Below are 14,111 nucleotides of genomic sequence, written 5' to 3'. Positions count from 1 at the left end.
ATATTTTTATTATATTTTCAAAATTAGAATAATAGAATAAGTAATTAAATGTTAAAAATAATAACACACATACAAAATACATATTTCAAGAGCATAATATACTAAAACCATTTATAACTCTTTATAGCTATTATTATTAGTTTTATTTTCGTTTAAAATATAAAGAGTCGTAGCATTTCTTTATAATTAGACCATGACGCGATTCTAATTAGTGACGAATCTTGTGGTGGATGTTCGGTAATATTTGTTAGGTGTCAAAAATTTTGGTTGAATTATTTTTTCGTTCATTTTTTCGTTTAAAATTATCATGTTGGTTCTCTAGGTAATTTTTTAGTTTCAATTTAAATTTAGTCTTGATTTTATAAATATTAATGCAATTTAATCTTTTTGCTAAATTTCTTATAACGAAACAAGATTTTTTTTCATCAAAAATTTGCATTAGAAGTATGTAAATTCCATCAACAAAGCAAACAATTATTATTCACAAAATTAATTAAAAAAGGACAAAATTGTATTATTTTTCAAAAGTCGAACAAAATTGAAATAAAAAAAAATTGGAGGATCAACTTAATATTTTTAAATGAAAATAGAAAACAAAAGAGTAATCCTAACATTTTTATATAAACTAGTCAAAATCTTGTATTTACTATTTTTATGATAATAAAATTACAATTATTGTTATTATTATAATTATAAAATTAGATATAAATAATTTTTATAATTTTAGTGTAATTAATTTTTTTTACAATGATTAAATTTTAAGAAAAATATTAAATTAAATAAATAATCATTTAAAAGAAAATATTAATACAATAATAATTTACAAAATATTTAAAAGATAAAATTAAAAAAAAATATAGAAAAAAAACTTTTTTATATATAAATATAAATGTTTAAAATTTTATTAGAATATTATATATATATATATATATATATAATATTATTAAATTTGAAAAAATTTATTTAAAATTATATATTAAATTATATAAATATAAAAAAAAAATGGGAGGGTCATGACCCTAAGTCCACATAAGGTCTGCCACTTATCCTAATAGTATGTATTATAAAAAAGGTATTCAAACAATTGCAGTGAGTTAAAAAGAATACTTTAGAAGTTTTTTAGTAGAATATTTTGGAAGATAATGATATGAAATTTATATTAAAAACTTGGAGTAAATAATACATATGATCAAAAGTGTGCATTGATAGAAAATAATTGATTTTAAATTTAAATTCTAAATATTTAATTACATTAAACTTTTAAGAGAATCACTTCTATTGTGTACACAAATCCTATCTTCTAAGAATACCTCAACACAAAATAGTTGTATTTTATATATCAAAAAACATGTAACGTAAGTAAATACTAAAGATGTTAATTAAAATACAAGGTAGGCACGAACTTGATTATAGTTTTTTACAAGAAACTTGACCTTTCTTTATGTTTTTTTATGTGAAACTAATATTATAATAGCAGAAGAAAAACCGCTTATTTTTCTCATTTGACTTACAATAAACATAATAAAACATCGAATGTAATATATTTATTTATCAAAGTCTTAACTAAAACTTATTATGTGATATTTTAATCTAATTTCTTAATGAAATATTTTATTCTATTGTTCTCGTAACAAAACTTTCTTTAATTTTATTTATGCTCTTGATATGCTTTAATTATACTTTTTCATGTTTTTTATATTAGATTTAGTAGTTTTCGTTACTGTTATTTATTTATTTTTTCATTTCATTACACGACTTTTAATATTTTGACTTTATCTTATTTCTTAAAAGAAAATTAGTGCAGTTTTTGTAATATTAGTGATATGAGGAGTGAGGTAGAATAAGGTGGAAATGAATATTTGCGGATCCAAATTTATATTGCTTACTACGTAAAAAATTTATTTTTCACATATATAGTTCTAGAACGATGGATTAAAAATAATATTATCATAAAGAGGTGATGAAATAAAAAAAATGTCAATATTAATCGATGTTCATGAAATTTCTGTGTTTGAAAGGCTAGAAGGAGTTATTAAAATTTATAGTTTTATTTGGTCATGATTTATTTTAAGAATAAGATGACATTTTGAATATAAATAATAAATACGTAAAACGTGGCGTGAGAGTATAGTGAGTTAGGATAGAACAGAGGGACAGCTGGTCCTTGGACAGAAACAACAGCTCAAGGGATTATTTTCCATTTCCATTTCATTAATGAGGGATGAAAAAATTTCTAATTTTATCATTAAAAAATGAATAAAATAGCATTATTATTATTATTGTAAAAAAGAATTATAAAATGTGAACTCTTAAAAGGTATAATTGTGTTCTGGGGCCGTGAAAGATTTCTATGGTGGAAATTGTGATCTCAAAGGCTAAGCTAAGCTAAGCTGGAAAGAAAGAAAAAAAAAGCCCACCTGTGAGTGTGCCAGAGAGAGTGTGTGTTCATTTCTCTCTCTTTCTCTCTCCCCTGTGTACTGCTCCGTCCGTGCTGCTGCAGCAGCAGCAACGTGCTTAACCCGTTTGTTTCGAATTCCAATATTGTTAAAATTATTATTGTTATCAGAGAAAAGGAACATTGGTTGAAGAGAATCTGAGGGGAGGGAGGAAGGAAAGAGAAGCAGAGAAGCAGAAGAAGGGAGGAAGAGGAAACAGTGCGCACCTTAGCATGGATTCCTCTCCGTCGTCTTCTCTCTCCTCGCTCGCTTCGACCCCACGGCATCATCCACTCTCCAATTGAGAAAGGCACCGATTCCCATTCCCATCCCCACTCTGCCTCACATAAACCCAACCCTAACTTCCATCTTCTTCACCCATTTCAATTGCAACACTCACAAGGAGATGTTGTGGCTCATGAGATTCTCGGGCTTTTTCTCCGCCGCAATGCTCCTCATTCTCCTCTCCCCATCCCTCCAATCCTTCCACCCCGCCGAAGCCATCCGTTCCTCCCACCTCGACGCCGTCCTCCGCCTCCCGCTCCAGACGCCGCCACTCTCCTTCCGCCGCGCCGCCCCATTCCGCAATGCCGACAAATGCGCCTCCAATCGGACCTCCATTCCCGAGAACACCAGCGTCTGCGATCCCTCCCTAGTCCACGTTGCCATCACTCTCGACGTCGAATACCTCCGCGGCTCCATCGCCGCCGTCCACTCCATCCTCCAACACTCCCAGTGCCCGGAGAACATCTTCTTCCACTTCCTCGTCTCCGAGACCAATCTACAATCCCTTGTCAAATCCACCTTCCCGCAATTGAACTTCAAGGTCTATTACTTCGATCCGGAGATCGTGCGCAACCTGATCTCCACCTCGGTCCGCCAAGCCCTAGAGCAACCCCTCAACTACGCCAGAAATTACCTCGCGGATCTTCTCGAGAGCTGCGTGGGGAGGGTTATATATCTAGATTCGGATCTAGTTGTGGTGGACGACATTGCGAAACTGTGGAGCACCAGTTTAGGTTCTAGAACAATCGGCGCGCCTGAGTACTGTCACGCGAACTTCACCAAGTACTTCACGGCGGGGTTTTGGTCGGACGCGCGGTTCGCAGGCGCGTTCGTGGGGAGAAGGCCGTGCTACTTCAACACGGGTGTTATGGTGATAGATCTGGTGCGGTGGCGGAAGCACGGTTACAGTAGGAGGATAGAGAGGTGGATGGAGATCCAGAAGAGCGACCGGATCTACGAACTGGGTTCTCTGCCGCCGTTTCTGCTGGTGTTCGCGGGACACGTGTGGCCCATTGAGCACAGGTGGAATCAGCACGGGTTGGGTGGCGATAACGTGAAGGGGAGTTGCCGGGACCTTCACGCTGGGCCTGTGAGTCTGTTGCATTGGTCCGGAAGTGGCAAGCCCTGGCTCCGATTGGACTCCAGACGGCCCTGTCCACTAGACGCACTTTGGGCTCCTTATGATTTGTACGGACACTCTCAGTGATTAAGGCAGGGTAGTCGCCGGTAAATTCCCTCCACTGTTTTGTCACTTCTCTTCATTTAATTTAATTCTCATTTCGGTCTATTTTTTCTATTATTATTTTGTTCCCTCTTCTCTGCTCCTCTCCTCTCTTCTCCTCTCCTCACTGTGAACAAACAGATCAGATATTTTTACTTCACCCATTTTTATTAGACTTCGTTTCTCAGGCCATTTGTATTCTACATACACTATCTTCTATTTTGTGGTTTTTGCTCTGAAAATAAATAAGATAAAATAAAGAAGCGGGTGGTTCTTTAATTTCTTCTTGTGCGTTCTTAAAGTTGAGCAATGGTATTTAGCTTATGTTGCCTTTCAGTAATGTTGGGATGATACTGTCCCGTGCCCAATTGAACTGAGTGGGAACTGGGAATTGAAGAGGAGAGCACTAATTTTGCTTTTTTGTAATGCGTTGATTTAAATCACTGTAACAGTCGTTACTTCGTACTATTAATTTTGATTGATTTGTTTGATGGGTGGTGTGGTGTCTATCTGTCTGGTTCACGTTTGATTATTTTTGGGAATTTGCTTAGTTCATGAGACACTGATTGTGTTAATCAGCTAATCGGTACAAGCCGAACTACGGATTTAGTACCTGAGTTAGTGAGGTTGGTGGGTAGCGGTAGCCCATGTGCAAATATTGCGTTTGTCCTTTTAAACATTTTGAAATACCATGTGTGTTTGTACTGGGAAATTGGTGCCGCAATTCTGGTGGCTAGTGGGAACAAAGATAAGAGAAGCTGAACTGTTGTAGTTACTTGTAGTAGTTAATAACATGGTAAGAGGAGGTGGAGGAAAACACGTATATTGGTGTGTGGCTAGGTTTAGTTGGCCACGTTTACTGTGAGAGAAGCCAAAATGAAGAGAAAGGGTGGTTTGAGATAGGGGGAGGGGTATCTTTGCCGGCAGCAGTAGCCAAATGAGAGATGAAAACTATCCAATGAGTTTGTGGATTGCGTTGCCAACTAAGCTTAAAGCTGAGCTCGCGGAATCTCTGAGGAAAGCAGTGCTTCGGTGGCTACGGCGGAACACTTGGTACGGTTGGTCTCTCACTTTGTCCTTTTCGCCGCACGGATGTTTTCCACTCCTTTCTGTTATCTTCTCTCTTCTGATCATGTAATTTTATTCCAAAGATAAACTCGTTGGAAGAGTTAGTATTAGGAGTGCACAGGTAAGATATTAATCGGTTGAACAAATCATAGTTGATTGTAAGTAGTCCGCATGATGAGAGGGTGAAGAGGGACCGAATCCTCACACGCCCATGGGAGTCTTCCGTCTAGTTCTGGGCTCCATGTGGTAGTTACGTATTTTTTAATTCTATTCTTATTTCTTCAAATATTATTCGAGAACAGAATAGAAGACGCCATTGTGATCGGTTAGAATGGGGTCTATCAATTGAGTGTTTTGTCACAATTATATAATTTGAAGTAGGTTGGGAATAATCCTATCCAAATTATGCGTATGTGAGCAACGCCTTTGGCTTTTAGCATTGCTAGCCGAGCTGGGCTATATTAAACTTGGATTGTGAATTAAATTATGGAAAAAAGTTATATTGTCGGGTTTAAGTTAATATACTTGGATTAGGACGTAGCAACAGAATGCTTGGGCCTATGGTATATTATATGGGCAAATGGTGAAGGATAAATATTTATTCACTGACACGTTTCTGCCAATTATTATAATAAAGAAATAATTTAATAGTATTTCTATAGAGGGTTCTAGAAATATGAAGTGTAGGACAGAGATGAGGCGAAGCCAAAGACAGGCATAGCCTCAATTGATTATTTAGATATATACGGTGTTCTAACTGAATACTTTGAATTCCAAGAATTTATTATTATTATTTATTTATTTTTTCCTTTTAGCCCTTGCAATGGTTTCATATGCATGAAACGAACTAAAATGAATATTGTTTGAAAGAAGTGGTTGTGACCAACATATGAGTGGGTAAAAGTTGGTTATTCATGCGGTTGGAATTGGAACCGGGTTCTTTTTTCAATATGAATAAGCTGCTCTTTCTGTGGATTTATTGGATACCAGTAGAAGTTGAGAATGCAAGGTGATGGTCACAATGTGTGTCAAAATGGCAAGATTTCTGACGGCTCTTTCTGGGTGTGAGAAGTTGGACGAGGTTGAGCTATAGCCAATTTTAATTCACTGGTCCCCATCTCTTTGTGGTGTCGTTGTTCTTAGTTTTAGTTTTCCATCTTCCTTCAGAAGCCCTATCATATATCATAGGATGATATTTAAAATAGTAAATTAACAATTATATAAAATTATAAAACTCAAATTAAAGGATATATTTTACACGTCATCTCTCAAGTAAGTCCTTGTCTCAAAGTCCAATTAGGTGTCAAAGGAAGTTCCCCAATCATTGCGTGCCCAGAATAAAATTAACTTCTTCAGATAAATAATTAGGTAAGATGTCCATGATTGAACCTTGTATGTCTGAGCTTTATAAACTCTTTCAACTGAACATTCACTCCCGAATCTTATCTTTTTTATCATACATCTCTATATATAATTAATTACTTTAATTATTTCTTTTGAAGCTTAGAAATAGATCTTCTCGATTAGAAATTGATAATGCCTCATTTGCTTTTTATTATTTAATTGGTTAATTCTTTTTATTATTAAGATGCGATCATTTTTAAAAGATTTGGATAATGGTTAAGATATAACTATTAGATGTCAATCAATATTGAATAAACTTAATACCGATCGAAAATGGGACAATTAATGTGGAGTTGGATAAAAAACTTATTAAAAAACTTATGATAAGTAATGATGAGACTATGATCGCTAATTATACTCGGATAAGTACTGATAAATCATTTTTGGTACAAGAAGCATCGTTGGCTATGTGTGTGAAGCAGAGAAATGGAGGTGAATGATAATTGGTGTTATGTGTTTTTCTAATAACTGTGTGAATGGTGGAAGATGAAGGTGGTTGTGTTAGAGGGGTGATGATGAAGGGTGGAGTATGGTAATGATTGGAGGTGGAGATGGAGAACGAAAGTGTGATGTTGAATTTGTGCCCTTACCACGTAAGAAATGATGAATAGATTTTTATATAAAGATTAAGATGGAGGTGAAAAGGGAAAAGAATGTGACTGGATGATAAATAATTTAAAAAAGGAAACGTGTCCAAAAACAAATGGCTGATGTTGCTCACCTTTGCTTCATGTACTTCGACAAAAATTTAATAAGATGAAACTTTGAACTAAAGACTAAAACTAAAACCAAAGATTTGATAAGATAAAACTTTGAACTAAAGACTAAAATCAAGATCGCATTATAATGTAAAAATAAAAAATAGTTAATCCTTTATATATTATTTATTTAATTAAATGAGAATGTTTGATCCTCAATTTTTATTAAAAAGTATATAATATTATTAATACATTTTTCTATGAAAATTCCATATAGAATGTATGATTTACCTATAAGTTCTTAACAACAAGTTGTCATAATTAATTTTAATATTACAAACCTATTTTAACAGAAGAAGTAGTTAATTTTGACATTGTTGACGAATAATTTTGTCATTAATATCTATATTGTAAAAAATCGTCAGTAAAATTGCATATATATATATATATATATATATATATATATATATATATTTTTTATACTTCAAATAGACATCTCCACCAGTGAAGTCTAAGTAGAAAGAGTCTATTTGTAATTTCATTGAAAATGTTGATTAATATTTTTTATATTTACTGGTGTATTTACAATCCTAGGTAATTTTGACATCATTTATCGATAATATTTACATAATAAAAAAATGCATTAGTAAAGTTGTGTGTTTTCTATTATACAACCAATTAGGACCTCCATCGATAAGGTTCAAGACAAAACTAATTAGTGAATAAGTCCATTACAAATAAAGATTTTGTAACTAATAAACAACTCTTGTTTTTCTTTGCCACACAGATCGAAAACAAAAATTACCCAAATTAAAGATCCTTAATAGCAACAACACATCAACTAGTATCACAACCAAGAATTTCTTCCATCTTCCTTCACAATTCATGTTTTTCCTCCACAAATAAACACATTTGTTTTGGTCAGTTGAGTGTTCATTATTTCTTTTTCAGTTTCTCTTTTCACTCATTGTTTCCTCATATCTTTATTCACATTCGTTTTTACATTCCATTCTTCATCAAATTAATTGATTTAATTTTTTCTTATGTTCCATTTAAATCTCCGTTGGTAATGAATATGTTTGAAAAACTTCTCAATGCTTTCCATTTTGAATTGTTTTCCTTTGCTATTGGAGATTCCAATGTTTGTTGTAGGCATTACTTTGATTTATTTTTTTAATGCATGATTGTTGCTGATGGATAGATTCTGCATTTTTATTTTCTATTTTATGTAAATGTATAACATTAATTTTTATGAAAACGAGGGGGATGAAATTACGTAGATGGTGAAAACCTACACCAGAGTTTTACTGATGAAATATTTTGTCTATAATTTGTTTGTCGAAAATCACCACGTGAAAGTAACAAGTATTTTGTAGTCATTACTTATTAATTAATCTATTTTTTTTCATCGATAAAATTTACTTACATGCGTTTTTTTTCATGGATTTTAGTCCGTTCATATTCCATTCAAAAATATAATTAATAATAAAAGTCATCATTATGGATGAATTTTGAGTGTCAATAATATTATTTTTTTTGTAATATTTTACTATTCAATAGCATAAACTCTTAGTTTATTATTAGCACAAAATTTATATTCTTTTTATTATCTTTGACTCTTTGTTAGTTTATTTTCAAGAATCTTTGTTTTACTAAAAAAAAATTATAAGTTAACGGTTTGACTTTTTTAATATCTTTCAAAATTATTCGAATCTTCAAGATATTTTCCCTTCCCTACCAATTTCTATTACATGTTTTCAAAAAAGACAATCATCAATTTCATCAAATCAACAAACTTGATTAGTTTTTTTTTTCTATAATTATTTTATTGATATGTATGTAATTATAATTTTTTTCTATATTTGACATTAAAGAATAAAAATATATATTATTTTGACATTAAATCTTTGATAATATGATGTTTAGTTTTTCATAATTTCTTATTTTTTAAAATTATTTCAATAATATTTAAACAAGTCATATAGGATATCTGTTATCCAATGATAATGAAAATGAGGTTGAAAAAAAAAACATTATAATCCTAAAATACCGAGAGGGACACACGCCTATTTATTAATTTTTTTGGGAAGGTCTAGAATTAAGCTCCTTTACAATCTTTAAATTCCTCTTATTCTTTAATAAAACATGTTAACATCTTACATGATCAAGAGAATAGTCTAGATAAAGTTCTTAAATGTGTAATCATGTCTGATTATAAAGAAGATTTAAGGATGTTTTCTTTATTTCTTTTATTAGAATCACTAATTGGCCTTAGTACTTAGTATATATAAACATATATATATATATATATATATATATATATATATATATATATATATATATTATACGGATTTTGTGATATAAGAAAAATATGTCGCTATATAATTCTATTAATGAACATATGAACAACTCATATATGTATAACTAAGATATATACTAACAAATTTCAAGTACAGGATAACCAACCTATTTTCTCTATCTTTACTCAAAGAATTTAAAAAGCCTTTAAATATATTAATTTAACACAAAATACTCTGATTCAATTTTTATAATCACTCTTATCTTCATATTTATTTATTTTTTAACCTTTAACTTGAATGTCAAGAAATTTTCTTTACACTATATACACTTGAAAGTATTTACTATTTAGAGACAAGAGAAAAATGATTTGTACCTATTCTAAAAAGAATCACTCAATTTTCATATAGAACCACTTAAAAGATTTGTACTTATTTTCATATATATTTTGATAATAATGATTTTCACATGTTAAAAGGAATTCTATTTAATAGTCTTTTAACTATTCTCTGATCATTATATTGATTATTTTTTAGGTTTTTTAATCAATTTCTTTATATTAAAATAGTAAAACATTTAACTAGTTATGAAAGTTGGAAAAGAAAGAAGTTTGTAAGAGATGAGTAAACTTTTTTGGTTACGGTCTTCACATAAACACTGGGTTGTTTGGGGAAAAACTTTGTTACGCTTTTTCTGAATAGTAAAAAAATAGGGAAAAAAAGGTGATAGAAACGTGATATAGAAATAAAGTAAAACAAAATATGTATTATTGATGGACAAAAAGAAGAAAAAATGTATGAAAAATTCTGTATTTTTACTTAGATGAACGACTTTGTTCCCTTTATTTAGATAAGAAAAAGGAAATCACTGATGATAGTATGAGATAATTCCAATCTCATAGTTAAATAGAGAGTTTGTCATCCATAATAATTTTACATGACTCAAGCAAGTAATTTTTCATGGAAGATACTTATTATCTCTGTCTCTACGGGAAAAAGAAAAAGAAAGAAAAAAAAGGATTTATCATCTTTTGTCTTTTTGCAAGATGTTAGTATTCATATTTTAGAAATCTTTACTTTTATTTCCATTTTACATTTTTATGTATTGTACTTTAGTTCAATTGAATTCTACACCTAACATATCTATTTAAAATATCACCCTTAAAATATGCAACATGAAAAATAAACTTATTCAAAATTGAGGATTAGACTAAAATAGGAGAATATAGTTGTAAATAAAATGAAATAACTTAAGGAAGACTAAAATTTCAATTTATTTCAGATAAAAAATGAAAACAATACTGGTCTTGAAAAAAAATTTATTATGCTCGTTGTTTATGTTATGTGCCTTACCAAAAGAGTTATATTTTTTTTTTCTACTTTAACTCTGTCTTTATCCATTGCTTTCCATCTCACTTTTTTTTTTTTCTTTCTCTCTATCTATATTAATTAGACTTATAAATTGACGAATGTATTAAAAAAATGACAACCCTTAGAATCTATAGAAGTTTTAAGAGAAAATAGAAAAATAAGTAACGTGTGCATATGTATGAAAATGAAAGTACAAAAATTCATTTATTTTGCATACCAAACTTATCCAACGCGTTTGAAACGTGGACTTAGTAAACTTGACCTTAAAACAAATCATATATATTAATCCCTTACCTACTCATATTTTCATTGGAGAAAACTTTTTCTTTCAATATATTGCCAAGCACATCATCAAACCAGAAACATATTTTAGAGAGAAAAATGTAAATAGATATATGTTATAACATCCCATAATGATCTAGCTTTATAAAAAAAAACAAATTAGATGTTTTCTTGTCTTAGAAATTAGATACTTCCTTCTTCTCTTGTTATATATATATATATATATATATATATATATATATATATATATATATATATATATATATATATATATCAACAAATAATATTATAAATAAATAATAAATATAGTAGAGTACTTATGGGATACTCTAACCCTTTTACAAACTATATGTACATGGTGACCTTCTTCATAAGAAGTGCAAAGAGTTCAAAACAAAGAACCATATCAAAATAATAATTTTTGGCATGGGCAAATAATATTTATAAATCTACACATGAGTCATTACCCACATTTGATACATAGGTGTAGCAAACATGAACCTTAGTTACATGAGTGTTCTATTTGATAAATGAGGTTTATCCAAATTAGAGTTTTCTTTCAATACTCCGAGTACAATGAGGAGAATCAAAGCCTCAATCAAAACCTCAACTTGTTGATGTATAAATTTTCCCTTTCATGAATCTTAGTTTTTTCAATACTTGCATATATTCCCTTTATACATTAATTGAAAGCTCTAATGGATGGTATTCTCAATGTCCCTGTAATGTTACTTCCTTCCTTCGCTTAGACAGATCTAAATCTGGCCACCATAAAAACTAACACACATAGAAGTTAACAATTCATAAAGAATTTAAGCACGCATAAGGACAAATATACTATAAGAAAAGTTAACATTAAGAATTTACGTTTCATCCACGTCTATGCTTCCACTTGGGCTAAAACAAAAAGTTATTCTTAGTATATCTTAAAGATGACCTCATTCCTTTATTTCCATATTTTCTCGATGATTGCTAAGCACATTCCTTTTTGTATGACATTTTGGTTATTGTTCATATTAAGGATATGGAAATGCTGAAAATTAGCCACGGTTGATTGTGATGCACCAAGGTCCCTCCCATCCATCTATCACACATGTTCCATACACTTTGGGCAATCCTGCATGTAAAGAAAAGGTGTGTCACGCTCTCCTCATGAGCTAAGCATAGGCCGCACAAATTATTTTGTAATTGCACCCCCTTACAAGTAAATTATTCTTTGTTGGTAGCTTATCTAGTAGAACCCTCCAACCTAGATGAAATGCCTTTGGAATTACCTTAGCACTCCATAACATTCCGAATACACTACACTCTTCCCCCTAAGTTGCCTTACAAGATGTTATAAGCTTATTTAACAGAGAAAGCACCATCAATGTCCCCTTTCCAAACTCAGGTATCTAGGCTTCCTTTCTTAAATTTCTTACCATTAATAATTTGAAGAAGATTTTGCTCTTGAGATACTTCCCATTAAAATCTACTTATCCTCCATGTTAGGTCCCATACCAAAATACTTTCACCTCAATCCCTTACCTCCCAAATAGTATTATCCTTATAATTAGAGATCATATATAGCCTAGGGAACCTTCGACATAGTAGTTCATCCTCTACCCAATAGTCCTTCCAAAAATTTACTTTATTCCCTTTTTCCTATGCTCCAATTAATGTAGTTATCGAACCAAGTGCCTTGCGAAGAACTTCCACATACTTTGCTTAGATCTTTTCACCATCATGAATCCATCATGGATATGTTCTTTTCACACAAGTTTCTCCATGACCCATACTTTGACTTGAGTACCTCTTTCCACACACCTTGGTCATTCATTCCTAATCTCCATTTCCATTGAAGTTTTTTATGTCTCTTACACCCAACTCTCCTTTCATCCTTAGGTTTACATAAGTTGTCCCACCTGATCCAAACTATCTTTCTATCCTCAGAACCCTAACCCCATAGGAAGTTCCTTGAATTTTTATGAGTTCCTTACACACAATATTTGGAGCTTTGAAGGACAAAAAATATAGTGGTAAAGCTGAAATTACAGATTTTAGGAGGCATACTTGTCCAACAAAAGAAAATTGTTTTCCTTTCCACCTAGAAATCTTGTTTCTTACTTTATTTACCATAACTTTCCAAAATTACTTAATGCCTAGGTACTCAAACGGTATCTTCATGTATTTGTAGTTTAAAATCTTTGAGAAATTTTGTATCAATTCCTTATTCAATCCCATCCCACCAGTTTTAGATTTGAAAAAGTTAACCCTTAGCTTAGACACCAATTCAAAGCTTCTTAAGATAACTTCTATTACCCATATATTTTTAGTTCTTACACATTACTTACAAAAAGGGTTTCATTTGCAAACTATAGAAGCCCTACACCAATTTCCTTGTTGCCCACTCTAACGCCATGGTATATAGGTTCTTCTTAATCGGTTATCTTAACTAGTTCGGCTAGACCTTTAGCCATTAAGAGGAATATAAATGATGCCATATTATTTACAAGATTTTAAGGATAAGATATATTATTTACAAGATATTGCGTGGAAAGATAAGCTTCAGAAAATGAGTAATATTTCCAAAATAACAAAAAAAAAGTGATTTTTTTTTTTAAAATTTTATTCTATAAAAAAGAAATTTGGTGTAAAAAATATCTTATATTCTACTTGACATATACTATTAGAAGAAAAATTTAATGAGATTTTTAAATATCTTATATCCTACTTGATGTTTATCGATAAGTAGCACAAGGTCGTAAAATAAGATGTTACGTGTTCTAAAAATTGAAAATTCTAATTCAATAAAATATTGTAATTTATATCCTTAATCATGAGAATAATAGCACTTTTTTTAAAATAAGAATATATTGTGACGATAAAAGAGTTAATCATATTGACCATGGTATATACAAAACTAAGGTAAATTACAAGTGTGTTTAACTCATTTATATACTTGTATTGTATGAGACCGAAATGATGTGTTAGCCTAATATGACATTGTCTCTCGGTTGATAACATATCAACTCGGTAGTAATAACATTTTGGCAGTAGTAACACCATA

General features: G+C 31.0%; 1 protein-coding gene across 1 annotated transcript; it reads left to right on the top strand.

Annotated features, from left to right (window-relative positions):
* Window positions 1-2,319: 2,319 nt before the first annotated feature.
* On the top strand, window positions 2,320-4,221 carry LOC114192198 (probable galacturonosyltransferase-like 7). Its single transcript, XM_028081837.1, has one exon. It carries the CDS (start codon window positions 2,842-2,844, stop codon window positions 3,925-3,927), a length of 1,086 nt encoding a protein of 361 aa, XP_027937638.1. The 5' UTR covers window positions 2,320-2,841; the 3' UTR covers window positions 3,928-4,221.
* Window positions 4,222-14,111: the final 9,890 nt, after the last annotated feature.

The sequence above is a fragment of the Vigna unguiculata genome, chromosome 7, assembly GCF_004118075.2.
Source record: "Vigna unguiculata cultivar IT97K-499-35 chromosome 7, ASM411807v1, whole genome shotgun sequence".
Classification (NCBI taxonomy): domain Eukaryota; kingdom Viridiplantae; phylum Streptophyta; class Magnoliopsida; order Fabales; family Fabaceae; genus Vigna; species Vigna unguiculata.
The sequence above is the reverse complement of the archived record's forward strand: the minus strand, read 5'-3'. Positions and strand labels throughout refer to the sequence as shown.

What these genes read in the sequence shown, in the direction of transcription:
- LOC114192198 (XM_028081837.1), top strand. Translation starts at nt 2,842, where the DNA reads ATGTTGTGGCTCATGAGATTCTCGGGCTTTTTCTCCGCCGCAATGCTC.